General features: G+C 41.7%; 1 protein-coding gene across 1 annotated transcript; it reads left to right on the top strand.

Moving 5' to 3' along the window:
• Positions 1–1,138: 1,138 nt before the first annotated feature.
• Positions 1,139–16,189, top strand: LOC121955801 (galectin-8-like). Its single transcript, XM_088089840.1, has 9 exons — positions 1,139–1,291; positions 8,898–8,986; positions 9,094–9,304; positions 12,648–12,767; positions 12,883–12,954; positions 14,463–14,489; positions 14,911–14,999; positions 15,132–15,297; positions 15,804–16,189. Exons 1-9 carry the CDS (start codon positions 1,157–1,159, stop codon positions 15,951–15,953), a joined length of 1,059 nt encoding a protein of 352 aa, XP_087945966.1. The 5' UTR covers positions 1,139–1,156; the 3' UTR covers positions 15,954–16,189.
• The last annotated feature ends 3,576 nt before the right edge of the window (positions 16,190–19,765 follow it).

Below are 19,765 nucleotides of genomic sequence, written 5' to 3'. Positions count from 1 at the left end.
GAAACGCGGGATCGTCAAACAGAAAAACCCTCAGGACTCTGTGCTGCAGGACGTACAGGCGTATTTTTACAGCTGTGAATAATAAGAACTATGATTTTGTAATTTTATTTTACCAGGCAGAGCAGGAAAAAGGTTCAATATTCATCAAGCAATTATGATAAAGATGTCAAATTCTCAGCTCTGCAGCTGTTCTCATTTAAACCAACAACATACTTCTCACATGACAGAAAGGCTGCCTGCTTCTGGATTTTCACAAAGCAAAATATTATAAAAATGAATTCATATTACAAACAACGATTCCATCGATAACGTCCTGATCTTTCTGTAGAGAATTTAAAAAAGTTTTCCTGTTGGTGTCGCTTTGATCCAACATGTTAGGATTGATAAAACGTGATCCCGTCAGCAGTTTGAAAAACAAGGTTGATCCAAAAACTAGAAAATAATACATTTAATGTTATAAGTGATTTAATGTCATTTGCACAGTTGTACAGACGCCGTCCTCGACGGTGGAAATCTGACATCTGAGGCTCCATCAGCAACAATCACTAAATATGTAGAAGCAAAATCTGAGAATTAAAAAAATTTCAGAACTTGAAGTGAAAAATGTAAATTTTCAACAGAAATTCAGAGTCAAAAGCCCAGAATGACACCCAGAAATAATACAAGTCCTGTTTTTCTGCTCTGATGGCTGTGGGATCAAAAATGTCAGTTTGAATGGGTTTCAATGGAGCATTTTTGGACCTGAACAGTCTGAATGTAACTATTTAGTTTCCACAGTGTATTTTAGACTTATTGTAGGAGCTGAGCTGCAAATTCACTGATTACACTCAAATACACAATCTGGACTACATTTAGGACACATGCATGAACGTGTGTTATAGCGGTTCTGAGTCATGGATGTATCATGAGGAAGTCGTTTTTAATGAATCATTATCGGAATCACGGGACTTTAATTGACCTCTTTCCTGCAAAACTTCTGCGGCCGTTAAGGAGCGGACAGCTACGTCATCACACCGGCGCGCGCTGCGCGGGTGTGACATTCAGCGCATCGGTACTTTGAAAGTACTGAGGAAGCATAAAGTAAAAAGTGTGACATCTCGTGGGTTTTAACTTTAATTTTCCGTTTAAAAATAAATAAAATGAATCCTCTGTAGCGATGGTGTTTCCGGTCTGTCGCGTCCTTGTGACACTCGACGTGCAGACGTCACATGAGGAAGTAAACAAACCTCCAAAGTGTCCTCGAGGCGCAGACATGTCGGTGTCCAACCCAAGACAGACGTTCCTGAGCCCGGTAGGACACTCTCCGTGCTCGCCTCATGTTCACCTCTCCTTATCGATGTTTTTATTTCCGTCGTTATCGTTAAATTGATTTCTTTACTGAGAATTTATCGGCAGACAGGCGAGCTAGCACCTCAGCTAAGCGTTTCCTCGGTTTTACCAGCTGCGTGAAGTGACGCGTTTTTAACGTGACTCTTTGTCGTTTAACATTTCTAAAAAGCTTCACTCGGTCTGAGGATATTTCACTGTGATTCGGCTCACGTCTCTTTTCTTCCATAACTTTGTTTTAGTCAAATGCGCCGCTCTTCTTTGTTTTCACGCCGGTTCTCCGCCCGGTTCTCCGCGCTGCCTCCGGTGGGCTCCTCAGTAAACCGGGTTTTATTGACTGTGGAGTCCGGCTGGGTCTGTTTCAGGGCGGCCGAATGAAAAACCGGTTCCTGCTGGTTTGTATACCGACTTAAATGAAGGAATTAAGCCCGTAAGCGTTTGAAAACAAGAGAGGAAGTTTTAAAACACTCCGAAGTCGTAAAGAGGTTTGGTGGCAAGTTTCCCTTCCGCCGCAGACACATCTGCTATATTTCCAGACGCTCTCATTCAGACATTCATACATGAACGAAACCAACTGTGACTTTAAGATGCGACTTCAAAAAATCTGGTCACAGTAAGAAAGAAAATAAACTGGTCAGAATGAAAACAAAAGGTAAAGTGGTCACAATAAAAAAATACATCATCTGGTCAGATTTGTTTGTTTTTTTAAAATGAAATAAACTGGTCACAATTTAAAAATAAATAAATAAATAAACTGGTCACAGTTTTAAATAAATAAATAAACTTGCCACAATTTTAAATAAATAAATAAACTAGTCACAATTCAAATAAATAAATAAATAAATACACTGGTCACAATTTAAATAAATAAACTGGTCACAATTTAAAATAATAAAGTGGTCAATAAAAAACCCACTACATACTAACAATAAAAAGAGTGATGCACAGTTCTCTGATTACAGCACATTTTAGTGGCCTCAGTGCAGTGAGTCTGGTGTGGGCTCTCTCCTCCGGGAATTTGGGCTGACTTTAGGTCTGCATGAATCTCCCAGTTGCTTGCTGTAGCGTGGAGCCCTTCAGCTCTTGACTGCTGCAGCTGCTCTCTCCTCGACCTGAGAAGGTGGATAAAACGTCGCCCATAAGAAAGCTGTTTCAGGTCCTTCCTTACCTGCTTCACCCCGGCGGTCAGCTGAGTCACGGTCTGGTTGTGTCCTTAACAGAACTTCCCATCTGCCAGACTTGACTATGTCACTGTGTACTTTTACCTGTCTGTTCTCATGCGCAGCTACTGTGACAGGTGAACAGACATCTGCTTTACTATCGATGTTACAATGCAGTGCTTTCAAACGTGAAATGTACAGGTTTGTCTGTGATGTTTGTCTCTCTTGGCGTGGTGCCACTGGTGCAGAGAGTGAGACGTGAACTGATTCTTGGAATTTGGTGAGTTACGATAATGTTGTTGTTGTTAGCATGTTGCTATCATTGATTTAGCGTTGGCGGTTCTCCAAAGCCCCCAGGAAGTGCGCCAGGTGCTGATCCAAAATTTACATAGTGGCCATAAGTGGAATTACAGCGCTTAAGTTGGTCACGTGACGCACACGGGCCCAGAAAGACTTGTCTCCATTGACTTACATCGAGAAAACAGACGTCTGTAAAATAGTAAATCATTTTTTTGTTAACATCAAAACCCCCACGAAATGTCTTCTATCACAGTCTAGATTGTAAACCATCCTGTTCAATAACATTTGGAAAGTCTAAAAGAGCAGCAAGATTACATTTTTTTAGACCACCATTCTAGCTAGCGAGGTACTAATCCGGAAGTAGGCTGCTCCACCGGTGGAAGTTACCTGCTCGGCTGCCATTAATCTCTACCATGCTGCTCTATGGGCCAGTAAATGAGCAATTCTCATAAACACAAATGAGGCTCCGCCCCCACAGCTGTATCCAGACTTCCTGTTACACATCCACAGCTGTATCCAGACTTCCTGTAATACATCCATGGGTGGTCTGAATGAAGGTTGCCCATGTTATTGTTTGTGTTACTGTGAGCCACCCGTGGCAAAGAGGGTGTTTTTTACGTGTACTGTGCCATATGAATGTTGTTAGAAACTGTGGTAATGGCTAATGCGAGCTAGGTAGCATGGTGGCTAATGCTAGTTTGCTAACCATAATTGATGTAATAGTGATCCGGAACACAGTGTTTTCCTATAAAACATTAGTAATTCAGTCATGTGGATTGTTTAAATAACTGTTCTGTGACAGTGTGGTATTTTGATAGTTGCTTATGTTGCTAGGCCTCTGCCTGCATGGTAGGATGTGCCCAAAGTGACAGCTCACAGCTTTATCTTGCACTTGCTTATTCACCCACAAAAACACAACCACACACACATTTTCCCCTGCCCAATCTCTTCCCCTTCTATTTCCCTTTAGATTGACTGACTTTTTTTTGACTTTGTACTCTTTGACTTGGATGGACAATTTCCGGTGCTGGTGGGGTATCAAACCGAAGGGTGTGACGTTGGTTTTCATGAATGTACCTAATAAAATTATTGTACAGCAGGCAGGACATCGTACACACAACACAACAGATACTTGATCCGGTATCCCTCCATGCTTCAGATGTCCTGCCAGGATAGTGGCCTATATCCCCCACTTTCCCACTTTGTCCAGCTGCCTTGCTTATTCATGGCTGTGACCGTGACCTGTCGACCTTTCTCCTCATCCTTGCAAACCTCTCTCTGCACCATGTCCTTTGGGTTTGTCTTCCTCTGCCTTGCCCTGGTGGAGCAATCCAAACCCATCCTGCCTTGGGCTACTGCCCCAACAATGTTGGCTCGATGCAGACGCTCCTCTAACCACTCCCGTCCTGTTCTCACCTGGATGTCTGCCTGACGTACCCTTGCATCTCTGCTGTCTTGCAGCAGCATGGCCTGGCATGTTTTTGTTGCCTTGTAATCCTCAACCACAGATGTCACTGGCAGCTGCAGTTTGCTGCTTTTGCTGTACAGGCCAACGGAGCAAAAACTGTTGGGGATACCTAGCCATCTTCTCAGGTAGGTGTTTACCTTCCTCTCTAGGTTCTTAGCTGTTGAAGTAGGTACCTCATAGATGAGCAGTGGCCAGAGCAATCTGGGAAGCACACCATGTCAGTATCCATATGCTTTAAACTTGCCAGGTAGGCCACTCTTCTCTAGAGATGTCATCCAAGTTCCTGCTTGATCAAGCATCTCCTTAACACTTTGCCTGTCACTGAGATCTGCTCTGTACAACTTCCCCAAGCTTTTTGCTGGTATTTCTTGGACAGTTGGAATGGTTTCCTCTGTAATCTTAAAGTGAAACCGGTCCTGGACAAGCCCCCTCTGCAGTACTAGGCTTCTGGATTTTGCAGGTTTGAACTCCATCGGTGACCAGTCGGTGAGCTCGACCAAATCCTCCAAAATCCATCTCCTTTCAGGTACTGATCTTGCTGTAATTGGTAGGTCATCTATAAATGCCCTAATTGGTGCCCGTTGGATGCCACTTGCCAGCGCTGCACCCTGACGTAACTTCTCTGCTGATTTAACAAAAAGGTTCATTGCTGTTGAGAACAGTGTCACTGGGATTGTGCGCCCAGTGACAATGCCCACCTTCAGTCCCTGCCTGTCAGTGGTAAAATGCCTGCGGATAAATCGCATCTTAACATTGTCGTGGTAGCACTGCAAGAGCTTCTAGAATCGCCCTGGGACATTGTTGGTCTTTACGTAGTGTTATTCCCACCAGTTTATAGGATATTGCTCCATTGGTGTTGGTTAGATCCAGCCACAACACTGCCAGGTCAACTTGGTTTGTTTTTGCATACTCAGTGATCTTAGAGATTACACTGGTGTGCTCCAGACAGCCTGGTACCCCTGGAACTCCACACTTTTGCACTGAGGTGTAGAAGTACTCACTATCCAGCATGAAAGCGGTCAGCCTCCTTACCAGGATCCTGAGGAAGATTTCTCCCTCCATACTGAGGAGGGAGATGGTGCCGGATTGCTTGACCTCTTTGGAAATTAAGCATCTTTCTGCTATCAGCCAGCTATCTGGCAAGAAGTTCTTCCTCCATGCCACCTTCAGTGGTCTCCAGAGTTGTCTCCTGAGCCTTTCTCACTGCTGGTACATTTTATGTGGGATGCTGCTTGGTCCTCGGGCTGCATTCTCTCAAGCTTTTTTAAGGAGGTTGTCGACTTCTTGCCAAGTTGTTTCCTCTGCTTTGAAGGGGACAGTTGGTTCTGGTGGTTTGAAGAGCTTCTCAGTCTCTACTAATCTGTCCTCCTTTTCGGGGCTTGCTATGGATTTGACTCCTTCTTCGTTGTTCTCAACTCCCCTGATCTTTCGTCTCTCAGGAGTTTTGACAGATATGTGAATGGGTTCTTGGTGAAGGCCACTCTTGCCTTCATCCGTCGCTTCCTGTCTCTGCGGTGACACTCAGCCCGGCGTTGGGATCTTAATGCGCTCCCTCAGGTTGTATCTGATTTCAGTGAGTACTGGTTTCTCATTGTCTGTCGCAGAATGCAAAGAAGCTGAGTTTAGAGCCAGTTAAATGCAAAGGTGAAGAGATAGGTTTTTAGTTTTCTTTTAAAAATATTTAGTGAGCTGGCTTCTCTGATATCTGTCGACAGTTTGTTTTTCAGAGCTGTAAGTAGGTGAGTAAGGAACAGCCAAGTCAGTGATGTAACTTGGTCCATTAAGGGCTTTGTATGTTCGCAGAAGGAACTTAAAATCAGCTGTAACTGTTACAGGAAGCTAAAATTGGCCTGATCCACTCTTGGTTCTGGTTAACAGCTGAGCTGCAGAGTTTTGGATCAGCTGAAGTCTCTCTGTGGATTTTTTCTGTAACCCTGTAAAAAGTGTGTTACAATAATCGAGTCGGCTTGAAACAAAGGCATGAATCAGTTTTTCTGCATCTTTTTGATTTATAAATGGCCATACTTTAGCTATGTTTCTGAGGTGGAAGAAAGATTTTTTGGTCACCTTGTTAATGTGGAACTGAAAGCTCAAATCTGAGTCAAGAATAACACCAACACTTGTGACCTCAGATTTAATCCAGGGAGTCAAATTACCCAGATTATCCAAAAGCATTTCTCTTTTTGTTTTAGGGCCAACTGGTAGGATCTCAGTTTTGTCTTTGTTTAACTTTAAGAAGTTATGCTTATCTATTTATTTATTGCCAGCAGACAGGTAGTGATGGAGTTTAAAGCTGCTGCATCATTTGGTTCCACAGAGATGTACAACTATGTGTCGTCGGCATAACTAAAGGAGGTGTATCATCTAACTTAAATCCTTAAACTTCCAGTTTAAAATTCAACACAAAATCTGGCCTGTGAGAAAAATGCTGTAGATTTGGGGATATATATATGTACATATATATATATATATATATATATATATATATATATATATATATATATATATATATATATATATATATATATATTAGTATATATATATTAGTATATATATATTAGTATATATATATATTTATTAGTGCTGGGCCGTTAACGGCGTTAACGTGCTGCGTTAACGCGGGATTCTTATCGCGCGATAAGGAAATTATCGCGCGATAAACTATTCACTAAGTTGGGTCTATACAGTGAGCAAGGCACCAATTTCACTTTGTTGTTTAAGCGCGGATGTATACCTGGTCGAATTACGCTGGAGGGGCGTGAACAAGGCGGAAGCTGGTCTGCCTGAGTGACCGGAGTGATTGGCTCAAGCCGTGTCACAAAGCTGCTGACCGTTAATTGTCTTCTTCATGACCTCTAATGTAGGCCCACAGTTCAGTTAGGGTCATGTTATCAGAGGCTGCGCCCTCTGCTGTTCATTCCAGTTAGCAGGAAAAAGCTTTTTCCACATGGAGACAGAACCTGTGCTCCTAAATGTCTGTGTTTAACAAAATAAAATAAAGTTAAACACCAAAGTAAATCTTATGGAACATTATTTTTCTTTACCAAATATTATAGTAGAACAGCTTTCTCAAGCAGTTTGTGATGCATTTTCATCATTTAGATAGATAGATATTATTTTGAATGTCTTTGGCAAAATTCAAATCTATAATTTTAATCTAGATTAATCTAGATTAACTACAGGATTGCAGTGAGATTAATCTAGATTAAAAAAATTAATCTATGCCCAGCACTAATATATATATATATATATATATATATATATATATACACACTCACCGGCCACTTTATTAGGTACACCTTGCTAGTACCGGGTTGGACCCCCTTTTGCCTTCAGAACTGCCTTAATCCTTCGTGGCATAGATTCAACAAGGTACTGGAAACAGTCCTCAGAGAGTTTGGTCCATATTGACATGATAGCATCACGCAGTTTCTGCAGATTTGTCGGCTGCACATCCATGATGCGAATCTCCCGTTCCACCACATCCCAAAGGTGCTCTGTTGGATTGAGATCTGGTGACTGTGGAGGCCATTTGAGTCCAGTGAACTCATTGTCATGTTCAAGAAACCAGTCTGAGATGATTCGAGCTTTATGACATGGCGCGTTATCCTGCTGGAAGTAGCCATCAGAAGATGGGTACACTGTGGTCATAAAGGGATGGACATGGTCAGCAACAATACTCAGGTAGGCTGTGCCATTGCAACGATACTCAGTTGGTACTAAGGGGCCCAAAGTGTGCCAAGAAAATATCCCCCACACCATTACACCACCACCACCAGCCTGAACCGTTGATACAAGGCAGGATGGATCCATGCTTTCATGTTGTTGACGCCAAATTCTGACCCTACCATCCGAATGTCGCAGCAGAAATGGAGACTCATCAGACAGGCAACGTTTTTCCAATCTTCTATTGTCCAATTTTGGTGAGCCTGTGTGAATTGTAGCCTCAGTTTCCTGTTCTTAGCTGACAGGAGTGGCACCCGGTGTGGTCTTCTGCTGCTGTAGCCCATCTGCCTCAAGGTTCGACGTGTTGTGCGTTCAGAGATGCTCTTCTGCATACCTCGGTTGTAACGAGTGGTTATTTGAGTTACTGTTGCCTTTCTATCAGCTCGAACCAGTCTGGCCATTCTCCTCTGACCTCTGGCATCAACAAGGCATTTTCGCCCACAGAACTGCAGAACATTTTCTCTTTTTCGGACCATTCTCTGTAAACCCTAGAGATGGTTGTGCGTGAAAATCCCAGTAGATCAGCAGTTTCTGAAATACTCAGACCAGCCCGTCTGGCACCAACAACCATGCCACGTTCAAAGTCACTTAAATCTTCCCCATTCTGATGCTCGGTTTGAACTGCAGCAGATCGTCCTGACCATGTCTACGTGCCTAAATGCATTGAGTTGCTGCCATGTGCTTGGCTGATTAGAAATTTGCGTTCACGAGCAGTTGGACAGGTGTGCCTAATAAAGTGGCCGGTGAGTGTATATATATATATATGTACTTTCCTGTGAAATGTAGCAGATAATGCTACAGATTATCTCAATGAACTGATTTGAAACAGACATATTTCCCTGCCAGGAATCTCGGTGGTTCTTGTCAGATGTTGTCAGATGTTTGAATATTTCTGACTTTTCTTTCCCTCCCGGCAGGCGCTTCCCTTCGCCGGGACGATCCTGGGCGGTCTGCTGCCGGGGGAGATGGTTCTCATTCAGGGCTCGGTATCATCTGATGCTGACAGGTGAGAACTCGTAGCACAACGCACATAAAACCTGCTGGATCCATTTCTGGCTGAAGTTTAATTTAGTTTTTGAGACTCACCTGTCGTCCCTCTGCGCCTTCTTGCAGGTTCCAGGTGGATTTCACGTGTGGCAGCAGCGTGAAGCCGAGGGCCGACGTGGCGTTTCACTTTAACCCGAGGTTCAAGCGGTCGCCGTGCATTGTCTGCAACTCGCTGCAGAGGGAGCGCTGGGGCAGAGAGGAGATCCTGTATGAGAAGCACTTCACTCCTGGGGAGGCGTTCGAGCTCATCATCCTCGTCCTGAAGGACAAGTTCAAGGTGAGCGACAAGCTGCAGGTGGACAGTTTTTATACCAACAATATGTCTCTTATTATCCTTACACATAACATGTATTCACACAAATACATATAGTGTAAAAGTTCAAATAAAGGCGTGGTCCCTTTAACCAGCCGGCTGTGGCTCCACATTGTGACAAATAAAGGCCTGTCTCTATTAGAGGCTTGCTGTGGTTACCATGGTTACCATGCAGCTCATTAAACAATTATTACATTACGTTTATATGTTTAAGCTTTTGTCAGTTTGGACACACAATGTGAGCTCTGTGAGATTCTCACAGTTCAGTCATTCACCAAAGAAGAAGACGGGATTATCAGCAGAGCAAACAAGAGACCCAAAAAGAGAATAATAGATGAAGAAGACCTTTTATTTTATTTATTTTTTATATGTAGGGAAAAATGTCCAGTGAACTATATTCAGAATTATATATTTAAAAAGATATATTTTCCGATTATTTTAAAGAACGATGAAGTCTATGATGTGACTGTGTGTGTCACATGACGTGCTTGTCAGAGGGGCATATGGTCGCTTATTGTCTGATGACAGCTGGAGGGCGACTTTACAGGTTACTGCTTTTATGAGTGTTTAATTGTTTTTATGCTTTTCTGATTGTTGAGAGATTGTTGATGTGGGCCAGTATCTGTGAAAATGGACAATAAAGTCTTGTTTTATCTTATATTATTATCTTAATTTTAAGCAGTTTTTAAGGTCATTCCTTCTCTGTGTTTTTTGTTTTACTTTATCTTTTTTTATTTGTTTGTTTTTTATTTGGCAAAATTTCAGGTAATTTGTTTTGTACTTTTCTTTTTTTTTTGTCATTTACTTTTTATTGGTTTTTAATTTTACATGTAAACAGGCAAACAGTCAAACAATCATCATGAAGACCTATAAATGAGTATAGAAGTATCAAGGAAAAAGTATAAGCGTACATAGGGGGACTGGTAAATACCTCCAGTTGAGAAATCAAGAAAAAAGAAATAAAAATAAAGTAATGAGTACTTATAAGTATTCTGATAGTACAGATTGAAATTACTTGAAATCTGGTCTTATGGTAGAGACAAATGCACACCATTTTTGCCAATTATCAATAAATGCCTCTTTTTGTGTTCTTAAATTAAAAGTGATTCTTTCCATTACAAAGATGCTGTACACTGTATCAATCCATTCATCTACACTAGGTGCCTCCCTCTTCAGCCATTTCTTCGTTATTGATTTCTTACAAGCCACCAGTAATATTCTCAATAGATATTTATCTTTGTTCCTCCAATCCAGATCCTGTAGATCCACCAAATACAACAAACTGAAACAGAAAGTTATTTTTGTTGAAAACACAGTCTCTAGAGTTTGATGTACCCATAACCAAAATGGGGTCACAACAGGGCAACACCAGAATATCTGATAGTGATTCGCCTCTTCGCTTCCACAACATCTCCAACAGTCTGTCTGATTGGAAAAAGTTCTCTTTTGATATGGAGTATAGAAATAGCGAATGACATTTTTCCATGCATATTCTCTCCAGAGCGGAGAATTTGTTGTTTTCCATTGTTGTTTAAAAATTTCCTTCCAGTTCTCCTGAGCAATTATGGTGTTACCTTCAGTTTCCCATCTTGATTTTACATTAGATGTATTTTCTTTGTTAAGAGATTGAAGACTTGTGTATAGTTTTGAAATTATCTTCTTATTAGGTTCATCTTTATAAGCTTTTACGAATACCTGTAGGATATCATTTTCAGGTTCATAATTCTTTATAATTTTTTTCCTGATATAATCTCTTATTTGTATATACCTGAATAGGTCCTGGTTTTGTAAACCAAATTTGTCCTTGAGATCTTGGAAACTTCTAAGCGTACCTTTATTTATTAGTGAATAGTATGTTGTAAGCCCTAAGGAGGTCCATTCTTTGAATCTATGGTCGTGTTGATTAGGTGTGAATTGTGGGTCATAAGCAAACCATTTCAGGCCTTCGAGCGTCTTTTTTAAATTGAACTGTTTTGATACATCACTCAGAAGCTTTAATGAATTAGTGATCCATGGATTATCTTGATCGATAAGTTGTTTGTGTAGTGATGGGTCCCCAATTAACGCACTGACTGGGAAGCCTTTTCCCATTGTTTGTTCAATATTTTTCCATCTGGCCTTGTAACTAGGTGTACACCAGCAAATTAAAGGCCTAAGTTGGGCTGCCTTGTAATAATCTTTTAGAATAGGGAGAGCTAGTCCTCCTTTTTCTTTTGAAAGTTGGAGTATCTTATAACGTATCCTGGGTTTTTTCCCAGCCCATATATACCTAGAAAATAATCTGTCCCATTCTTGAAATTGTTTTTCTGGTGCTTCTAAGGGCAATGACTGAAAAAGGTATAAAACCCTTGGTAGGATGTTCATCTTGATGGATTCGATTGTTTTGTACTTTTCACAGATTTCTTGTGAACTTCTGGGTCATTTCTTCTTTTGTTGCTCATTATCTTCTTCACACGTTTTTGAATGAAATAAAGCCAGTCTGCCCAGGTCTCAAAGGGTTAAATGAATAATCAGATTGTATGTCCATCTTTGCTGAGCAGCAGCTTTGAATGAAATGAATTAAAAGCCCGTCCCAAATATAAGCCTGCTGATTTCAGTGATTTAGGTAAATAACAGCCTGGGCTGCTCATTGAAGATTTGGGGTATAAACACTAGTTATATAGAAACTATTCCTGCTCTGTTTACACAGATTACTGAGGCCAACTAACCCGAACAAAAACTAACCTGAAAGCTGAACAAAGTTGCTTGATTTTATTCTAAACATCAGAGTAAAAACAATGAAGAGCTTAGAAGAAATGACACTAACATTGCTAAAAAAAAATGCAAAAATACCATTTTTGTAAGTAAACCATTAATGTAAGTAGTAAAACTATTCATACTGCAAAGTTAAGGTCCTGCACTGCATTCAAATATTGACTTCAGTGTAAAAACAGGTTTGATACGAGTGCGCAATACGAGTTCTTCAGATTTTTAAAATTTGTTTTTTAATTGTTTTTTTGGCACTTTGAGTGCCATCATGTTTCATTTTAACTGGAGAGAAGGCAGACGTCTGCACGGCCGACATCTCCAACACTTTGCAACTCACACCGAAACTATCCAGACTGATGAACAGCACGATAAGTTAGAGGAAAAACACGTAGTTTTGATTTTGGAGTGTAACTTCCCTTTAAATATGTGAAGCTGACAGCAGGTGTGCACTTTTTCTTTCTAACATTTTGAATACAGGACTTTTCCTTGCTGTGTGTTTAATATCTACATTGTTGTGGTGCTATTTTTCACTTCGGTGTTTCTCCCACGGCTGCTGCAGGTGGCAGTGAACGGCGGTCACGTGTTGGAGTTCAAACACCGCGTGGAGCTGGAGCGAGTCGACACTCTGGCCATATCTGGAAAGGTCAAAGTTCAGGCTGTTGGCATCCTCCCGAGCCCCGTGAGTCCCTCACAACAACGTCTGTGATAGAAAAGTAACGTGTGATCATTTCTTCATGTGATAAAACTTGTGATGAAGATGAATAAAAGATTTTGTTGTTTTTGTTTTTTTTTAGAGTGAAGTTTCCCCTGCAGCTGGTCTGACCAATCAGGAGCAACCAGACATGAATCAGAAACCTCATCAGACAGTAAGCTTGTTCTTATGTTCAACTTCAACTTTCAGGAGTCTTTGTTCATTTTCTGCTATCAGAGTAATCAATATACAAAATATTCAATATGCAAACAAATAATCAGACAGTATCAGTCAACATTTCTAAAATAAAAATATGTGTGGTGGAGCTCACACGTTCTCACTTTGTTTACTGTCCGTCACTGATTATTAAGCTTTGACACTTTTTGTAATATTTTATATTTTATCAGCTCAAATTGTTGCCAGGTGTTACGAGTTCATGCAGCTGAGTGTCGTCACCATGAAAAGAAAAAGTATATTTTATGGAACCCTACGCCATTTTTGACCATTTTTGACCATTTTTGGACTGCCTGGATTTATTATGTAATAAAGCTCACATGAAATCAACCCTGTACTGCTCAGTCAAGATGTACACATCATTGTTTTCAGGACAACGCGGTCTTTAAGAATATTTGTACGGCAGAGATTTCACCTGAGTGTAGAAATGGAGATGGGACCATAAAGACAAAAGAAAAACAAAAATCAAATCTGACAGATTTTTACTGTAACAACACATATAAACACACAGTACTAAGCTTTCCTGGTTTCCTGAAACTGTTCTCTTCAGTGTTGGGACTTAAATATATTCATAGAATGTAAGTATAGGGTTTCCAGCCATGTGAAGAAAACAGACAAAATAATAAACCAACTATGTGGTTACAAATGGTTAATTACCAAACATGGATAAGATATGGACAAAAAGAGAATCCATATAGGATCTTTGAGATTTATTGTAAAAAGTCTCCAAGAAGACATTTGGCTGAATCGGGCTGGGATCACAACGAGAGCGGCCCTGGAACGGTACAGTCGCTAGCTTCCAACAGAAAAAACGAATAGGGATCTACGATTTATTTCAATTTTATGAAATTATTTATTAACTATGCACATTTTTTTGGTCACGTGACAAGCCCGATGTCATATTTTCCACAAGAAGAAGCGCATAAATAGAAAGCAACAGTCAGATGTGCAATAGAGAAAGACTTCAGAGAGTCCAAGACACTCAAACAGATAATAAGAGCAAACATTTAATTAGTTAGTATACAGGAAATGAAACAGCGGCAGTATTAGTGAACATTTATCAAACAAAAACACCAGATGTGGACCTCATAGTGAAGGATTTGTTAACTTTCTTTTACTTCATATGATTATAAGGCATTGATTATTTCTAATATTTTACAAATTAGTTGTCACCAGGTGTAATGCAGCTGAGTGCCGTCAGCACAAAAATGAAGACGCATATTACATTTATATGTTATTTTCCACATAGAGAATCACTGAAACAGAAAGCAACAGAGGACCCAAACTCGAGTGAGATGTGCAGTCGAGTCCTCAGACAGAGAATATGAGAATATAAAGCGTGAAGTTTAGTCTTTAAATTGTTTTCTCTCTGTAGCAAACTTGTTTCAGAACAATGTTTTGTTTTGTTTTTTTGCATTGATGTCAATTTTTTTTTTCTTTTTTTTCCAGCCAGTAATCTCCTCCTCAGGTGACTTGGTAAGTTTTACTGTTGCACGATGGTATAGCTTTTTAAAAGCAAATCATAGTATAGTATGTCCTAACACAGTTGCCGTATAGTATGATAAAAAAAGTCATAGAACAGTATGTTGAAAAAGTCATAGTATAGAGTGTCGTAATTCGTTATATTGTCATAAATCATGATCAAGTGTGTTGTAAAAAAAAAATCATATTGTATGTCTGAGAAAAAAAGTCATAGTATGTCTAAAAACTGTTATAACAGTCGTATAGAATGTGGAAAAAATGAGGTCAGTATAGTGAATAGTATAGTGAAAAAAGCCACAGCCTTCAGCCCTTCAGTATATAGAAATTTCAGTCAACTTTTTAGTCAGTTTTTAAAAAAATGTAAAGTCTAAAGTTTGCGAGTTTCTCTCATATCATTGTCCGTCTGTCTCTGCAGAGGATTCCCTTCAGAGGGGAGCTGGTTAAAGGACTGACTGTCGGATGCAGCGTCACCATTAAAGGAGAAGCAAATCAGAACGCACAGAGGTGGACCACACCTCGACACTCCTGTCTGTCTGTCTGTGTAGTTTGCAGTTGAAGAGTATAGATGTTTTGATTGTTTGAACCAGAATCAGGGGTTTCTTTTCTGTATTTTCAACATGATTTTCTATGTTTCAGTTTCGCTGTGAATCTGCGAGTGTCTGGCAGCAGCGACATCGCTCTTCATCTGAACCCTCGTCTGAAAAAAGAGGTCTTTGTCAGGAACTCCTTCCTGTCTGAGTGCTGGGGCCCCGAGGAGAGACAGCTGGACTCCTTCCCCTTCAGTGCAGGACAATACTTTGAGGTACCGCACCACAGGACAATCATCCACCTCCACGCAGCCAACAACCATCCACCACCAACAACCACCAAAAACCATCCACCACCAACAACCAACAACCATCCACCACCAACAACCACCAAAAACCATCCACCACCAACAACCAACAACCATCCACCACCAACAACCAACAACCATCCACCACCAAAAACCATCCACCACCACATGACCAACAATCATCCACCACCAACAACCACCAAAAACCATCCAACACCACCAACCACCAAAAACCACCCAACACCACCAACCACCAAAAACCATCCACCACCACCAACCACCAAAAACCATCCACCACCAACAACAGCCAACAACCATCCACCACTAACAACCATCCACCAACTACTGAACAAAATAGTCGTGATGATGATGTTTGCCATAGTCAGCAGCCCTAGTTTCAGCCCCATTTTTAGAGTTGGTATGTGAGACCTGATCAGAATGTTTCAGGTTTACTTCTTCATGTTTCACTGCAGATCATCATCCTCTGTGACTGTCATCAGTTCAGAGTCGCCGTCAACGGACACCACCAGCTGGACTACAAACACCGAGTCCAGGACCTGAGCTGCATCACCCAGGTGGAGGTCCTGGGAGACGTCACACTGCTGGGTGTCAACATCCTCTGAACTCTGACCTTTAACCCTTTGGAGCCTCGCTGACGTTTTTCAGGTCGTAAAATGTATAAACCAAGAAAGTTTGATATTTACATCACTTCCATTTTAATCTGTGTCAGACATTAACAAACATTAAGAAGTAAAACGAGATGGAAATCCAAAACTCATCGACTGTTTGTGCGTCTTTAATTGTTCCTGTAAATGCACTTTGCTGCCAGATCTAATAAACCAACCATGTGACCCTTTTACATACCAGCTGACGTTCTCTTGATTTCTCTGGTGTTTTGAAGCATAGAAACATGAAATTGCCTTCATGCTTTGATTCATACAGAAAAACAGTTTTCCAACATGCTGTACTGTCACTTTTTTCTAAAACAATATGGCAGGAGTGTCCTAACTTTTTTGAAAGCTTGTCAGCATAGATAATGTGAAAATACCTGGAGGCCAGCTGCTTTCACATCATAAAAATACAAATGACACAAACAGAACTGTTTTATCTTAAAATGAAAAGTATTTTTTTACTGCTCCTGAAAGCAGGAACCCTCACTGTTGACTTAGTGCTTCAGTGTTGTGGGCATGTATGTTAGCTTGCTGGACATATCTGGTGTTAGATAACCTTTAGTTTGCCTATTTACTGTTTCTTTATGAAAACATGAAAGCCATAGTATAGCATGTCGCAAAAATGGTCTGAAAAAGTTGACATTTCTGGTGTTGAAAAACGTCTTAGTTTAGCATGTGGAAACACACCATAGTATAGTATGACAAAAATAGTCTGAAAAAGTTGACCTTTCTGATGTTGAAAAACGTCATAGTATAGCAATCGGATACACACCATGAAATGGTCCAAAAAAGTTGACCTATCCGATGTCAAAAAACTAAATAGTAAAGCATGTCGAAAAATGGTTAGAAAAGGTTGACCTTTCTGATGTCAAAAACTAAGTAGTATAGCATGTGAAAACATGCAATAGCATAGCATGTAGTAAATGGTCAGAAAGACTGGACCTTTTAGACACCGAATAGCGTCATAGTATACTATGTCGAAAAATGGTAAGAAAAAGTCGATATTTCTTGCGTCGAAAAATGTCATAGTATAGCATGTGGAAACATCCATCTATCTATTTTTGTCCGCTTATCCGAGGCCGGGTCGCGAGGGCAACAGGCTAAGCAGAGCACTCCAGGCATCCCTCTCCCCAGCAACGCTTTTCTCCTGGGGGACCTCAAGGCGTTAGCAGGCCAGACGAGATATGTAATCCCTACAGCGTGTTTTAGGTCTGCCTCGGGGCCTCCTACCACTATGATGTCCCCAAAGCGGACCCCTTCCTTCCCTCGGCTGCGCCTTGAGATCCTGTCCATGAAAATCACAAACAGGATCGGAGACAAGGGACAACCCTAGCGGAGGCCAACACTAACTGGGAAAGTGTTTGACTTCACGCTGAGTATGCGCAGCTCTCACTCTGGTTATACAAGGACCAAATGGCTTGCAGAGTCCAGAGCCTTCAGCATCTCAGGGCAAATCTCATCCACACCAGGCGCCTTTCCACCGAGGAGCTTTTTGACTACCTCAGCGACCTGGTATATGGATGAAGGTTCCCTCAAGTCTTCAGACTCTGCCTCCTCCATGGAGGATGTGAAGGCAGGGTTCAGGAAATCCTCAAAGTGTTCCCTCCTCCATTCGACAATATCCCCAGTCCAGGTCAGCAGTTCTCCTCTCCTGCTGAGGACAGCCTGACACAAGCCCTGCTTCCCCTTTTGAAGATTTCTCATGGTTTGCCAGAACTTCCTTGAGACTGACCGAACGTCCTCCTCCATTGTCTCCCCAAACTCCTCCCACACCCAAGTTTTTGCTTTGGCGACCTCCTCCGCTGCAGCCCTTCTAGCCAACTGGTACCTGTCTGCTGTTTCTGGGGACCCCCAGGCCAACAAAGCCCAGAAGTCCTCCCTCTTCAGCTTGATGGCCTCCTTAACCTCTGGTGTCCACCAGCGGGTCCTTTGGTTGCCTCCATGACAAGCACCGATGACCTTCTGACCATTGCTTCTAGCAGCCACCTCCACAATGGAGGTTTTGAACAAGGACCAATTGGATTCCATGTTCCCAACCTCCCCCAGGATGCACGAAAAAGTTCCTCCAGAGGTGGAACTTGTGGACAGGGCCTCCGCCAGATGTTCCCACTTCACCGTCACTACACACTTGAGTTTACCAGGTCTGTCCAGTAGCCTTCCCTACCACCTGATCAAGCTCACCGTCAGGTGATGATCAGTTGACAGCGTCGCTCTTCTTGTCACCCGAGTGTCCAAGACATACAGCCGCAAATCATCGATCTTTGGCCAAGGGAGCTCTGGCAACAGGTACACTTATGAACATCCCTATGCTCAAACATGGTGTTTGTTATGGACAATCCATGACTGGCACAGAAGTCCAATAACAAAACACCATTTGGGTTTAGATTGGGCAGACCGTTCCTCCCAATCATGCCCCTCCAGGTTTCTCCGTCATTGCCCACTTGAGCATTGAAGTCCCCCAGAAGAACTATGGAGTCCCCAGTCGGCACCCTTTCCAGGGCACTGCCCAGAGATTCCAAGAAGGCCGGGTACTCTGAACTGATGTTGGGTGCCTCCGCACACACGACAGTCAGAGACCTCCTCTCTGCGACTCGCAGTTGCATCGAAGCGACCCTGTCGTTACCTGGGGTAAACTGCAACACAGCGGTGCTCAGCTGGGGGCTTGTGAGTATCCCCACACCTGCCCGGCGTCTACCAGGGGCTAGTAGCCCCAGACAACACAGCTCACAGGATCACAGGGGCACGCAAACCCCTCCACCAGGGTAAGGTGGCGGTTCACAGATGGTGCATGTGGAAACACGCCGTGAAAAATGGTCAGAAAAACTTGACTTTTTTGTCATTGAATATCGTCATAGTGTAGTATGTTGAAAAATGATCAGAAAAAATCAACCTTTCTGACGTCGAAAAAACTTCATATTAAACCATGTAGCAACATGTCAAAGTATAGGATGTGGAAAAATGGTCTGGAAAAGTCGACCTTTCCAACGTCGAAAAATGTCATAGTATAGCATGTGGAAACATGCCATAGTATAGCATGTGGAAACATGCCATAGTATAGCATGCAGAAAAATGATCAGAAAAACATGATCTTTCCGACGTCGAAACACGTCATAGTACAGCATGTCGGAACGTGCAACAGTATAGCATGTAGTATAGCATGTCGAAAAATGGTCCAGAAAAGTTGACCATTTTGATGTTGAAAAATGGCATAGAGTAGCATGTGAAAAATGGTCAGATCAATAACTGTATTGATTGATTATCTGTATTATCAGTAATGATCAAAAGCTGTCATTCCTCCTCGTGTTTTTGTTTGTTAGTTATTTAAAAAAGACGAATCCGAATGAGCATCATGTGACGGTTTGTTCCTCTGAGCTGAAAATGTAAATATCTGCTGATCTGTCAGAACAGAAAGAGGAAAAAACGACCTAGATTTTTTTATTTTTTTTTAAAGTTTTCACTTTAAAAAACCTGAAGACACTCAGTGAGAGAAATTTGAAACTAAACTCAGATCAGAGCTTCTCTCAGTTTTGGGTGATCAGTGTTTCTGTGCTCTGATTGGTCAACAGGGAGATCGGGCGGCGGTCCGGAGTTTGGTCTGAGAAAGCGTTCGTGGATAAAGCAGCGTCTCCGAGGTGAGTCACAACAAACACGACCATCATCACACTGGTTTACCTGGAACCAGCGCGAGCCTCACACTTCACCAGTCTGTCAGCTGGAAAAGCTACAGAGACATCAAAGTATGTTACACTGAAAAAACGTTGTAA

This window comes from Plectropomus leopardus, chromosome 16, assembly GCF_026936395.1.
Source record: "Plectropomus leopardus strain MGB_pleo_1.0 chromosome 16, ASM2693639v1, whole genome shotgun sequence".
In the NCBI taxonomy this organism is placed as follows: domain Eukaryota; kingdom Metazoa; phylum Chordata; class Actinopteri; order Perciformes; family Serranidae; genus Plectropomus; species Plectropomus leopardus.
The sequence above is the reverse complement of the archived record's forward strand: the minus strand, read 5'-3'. Positions and strand labels throughout refer to the sequence as shown.

Coding starts and splice junctions, on each gene's coding strand:
- LOC121955801 (XM_088089840.1), top strand. CDS start 1,157: ATGGTGTTTCCGGTCTGTCGCGTCCTTGTGACACTCGACGTGCAGACG. Junction 12,955..14,462: donor ATCAGAAACCTCATCAGACA/GTAAGCTTGTTC, acceptor TTTTTTTTCCAG/CCAGTAATCTCCTCCTCAGG. Junction 14,490..14,910: donor TCTCCTCCTCAGGTGACTTG/GTAAGTTTTACT, acceptor CTGTCTCTGCAG/AGGATTCCCTTCAGAGGGGA.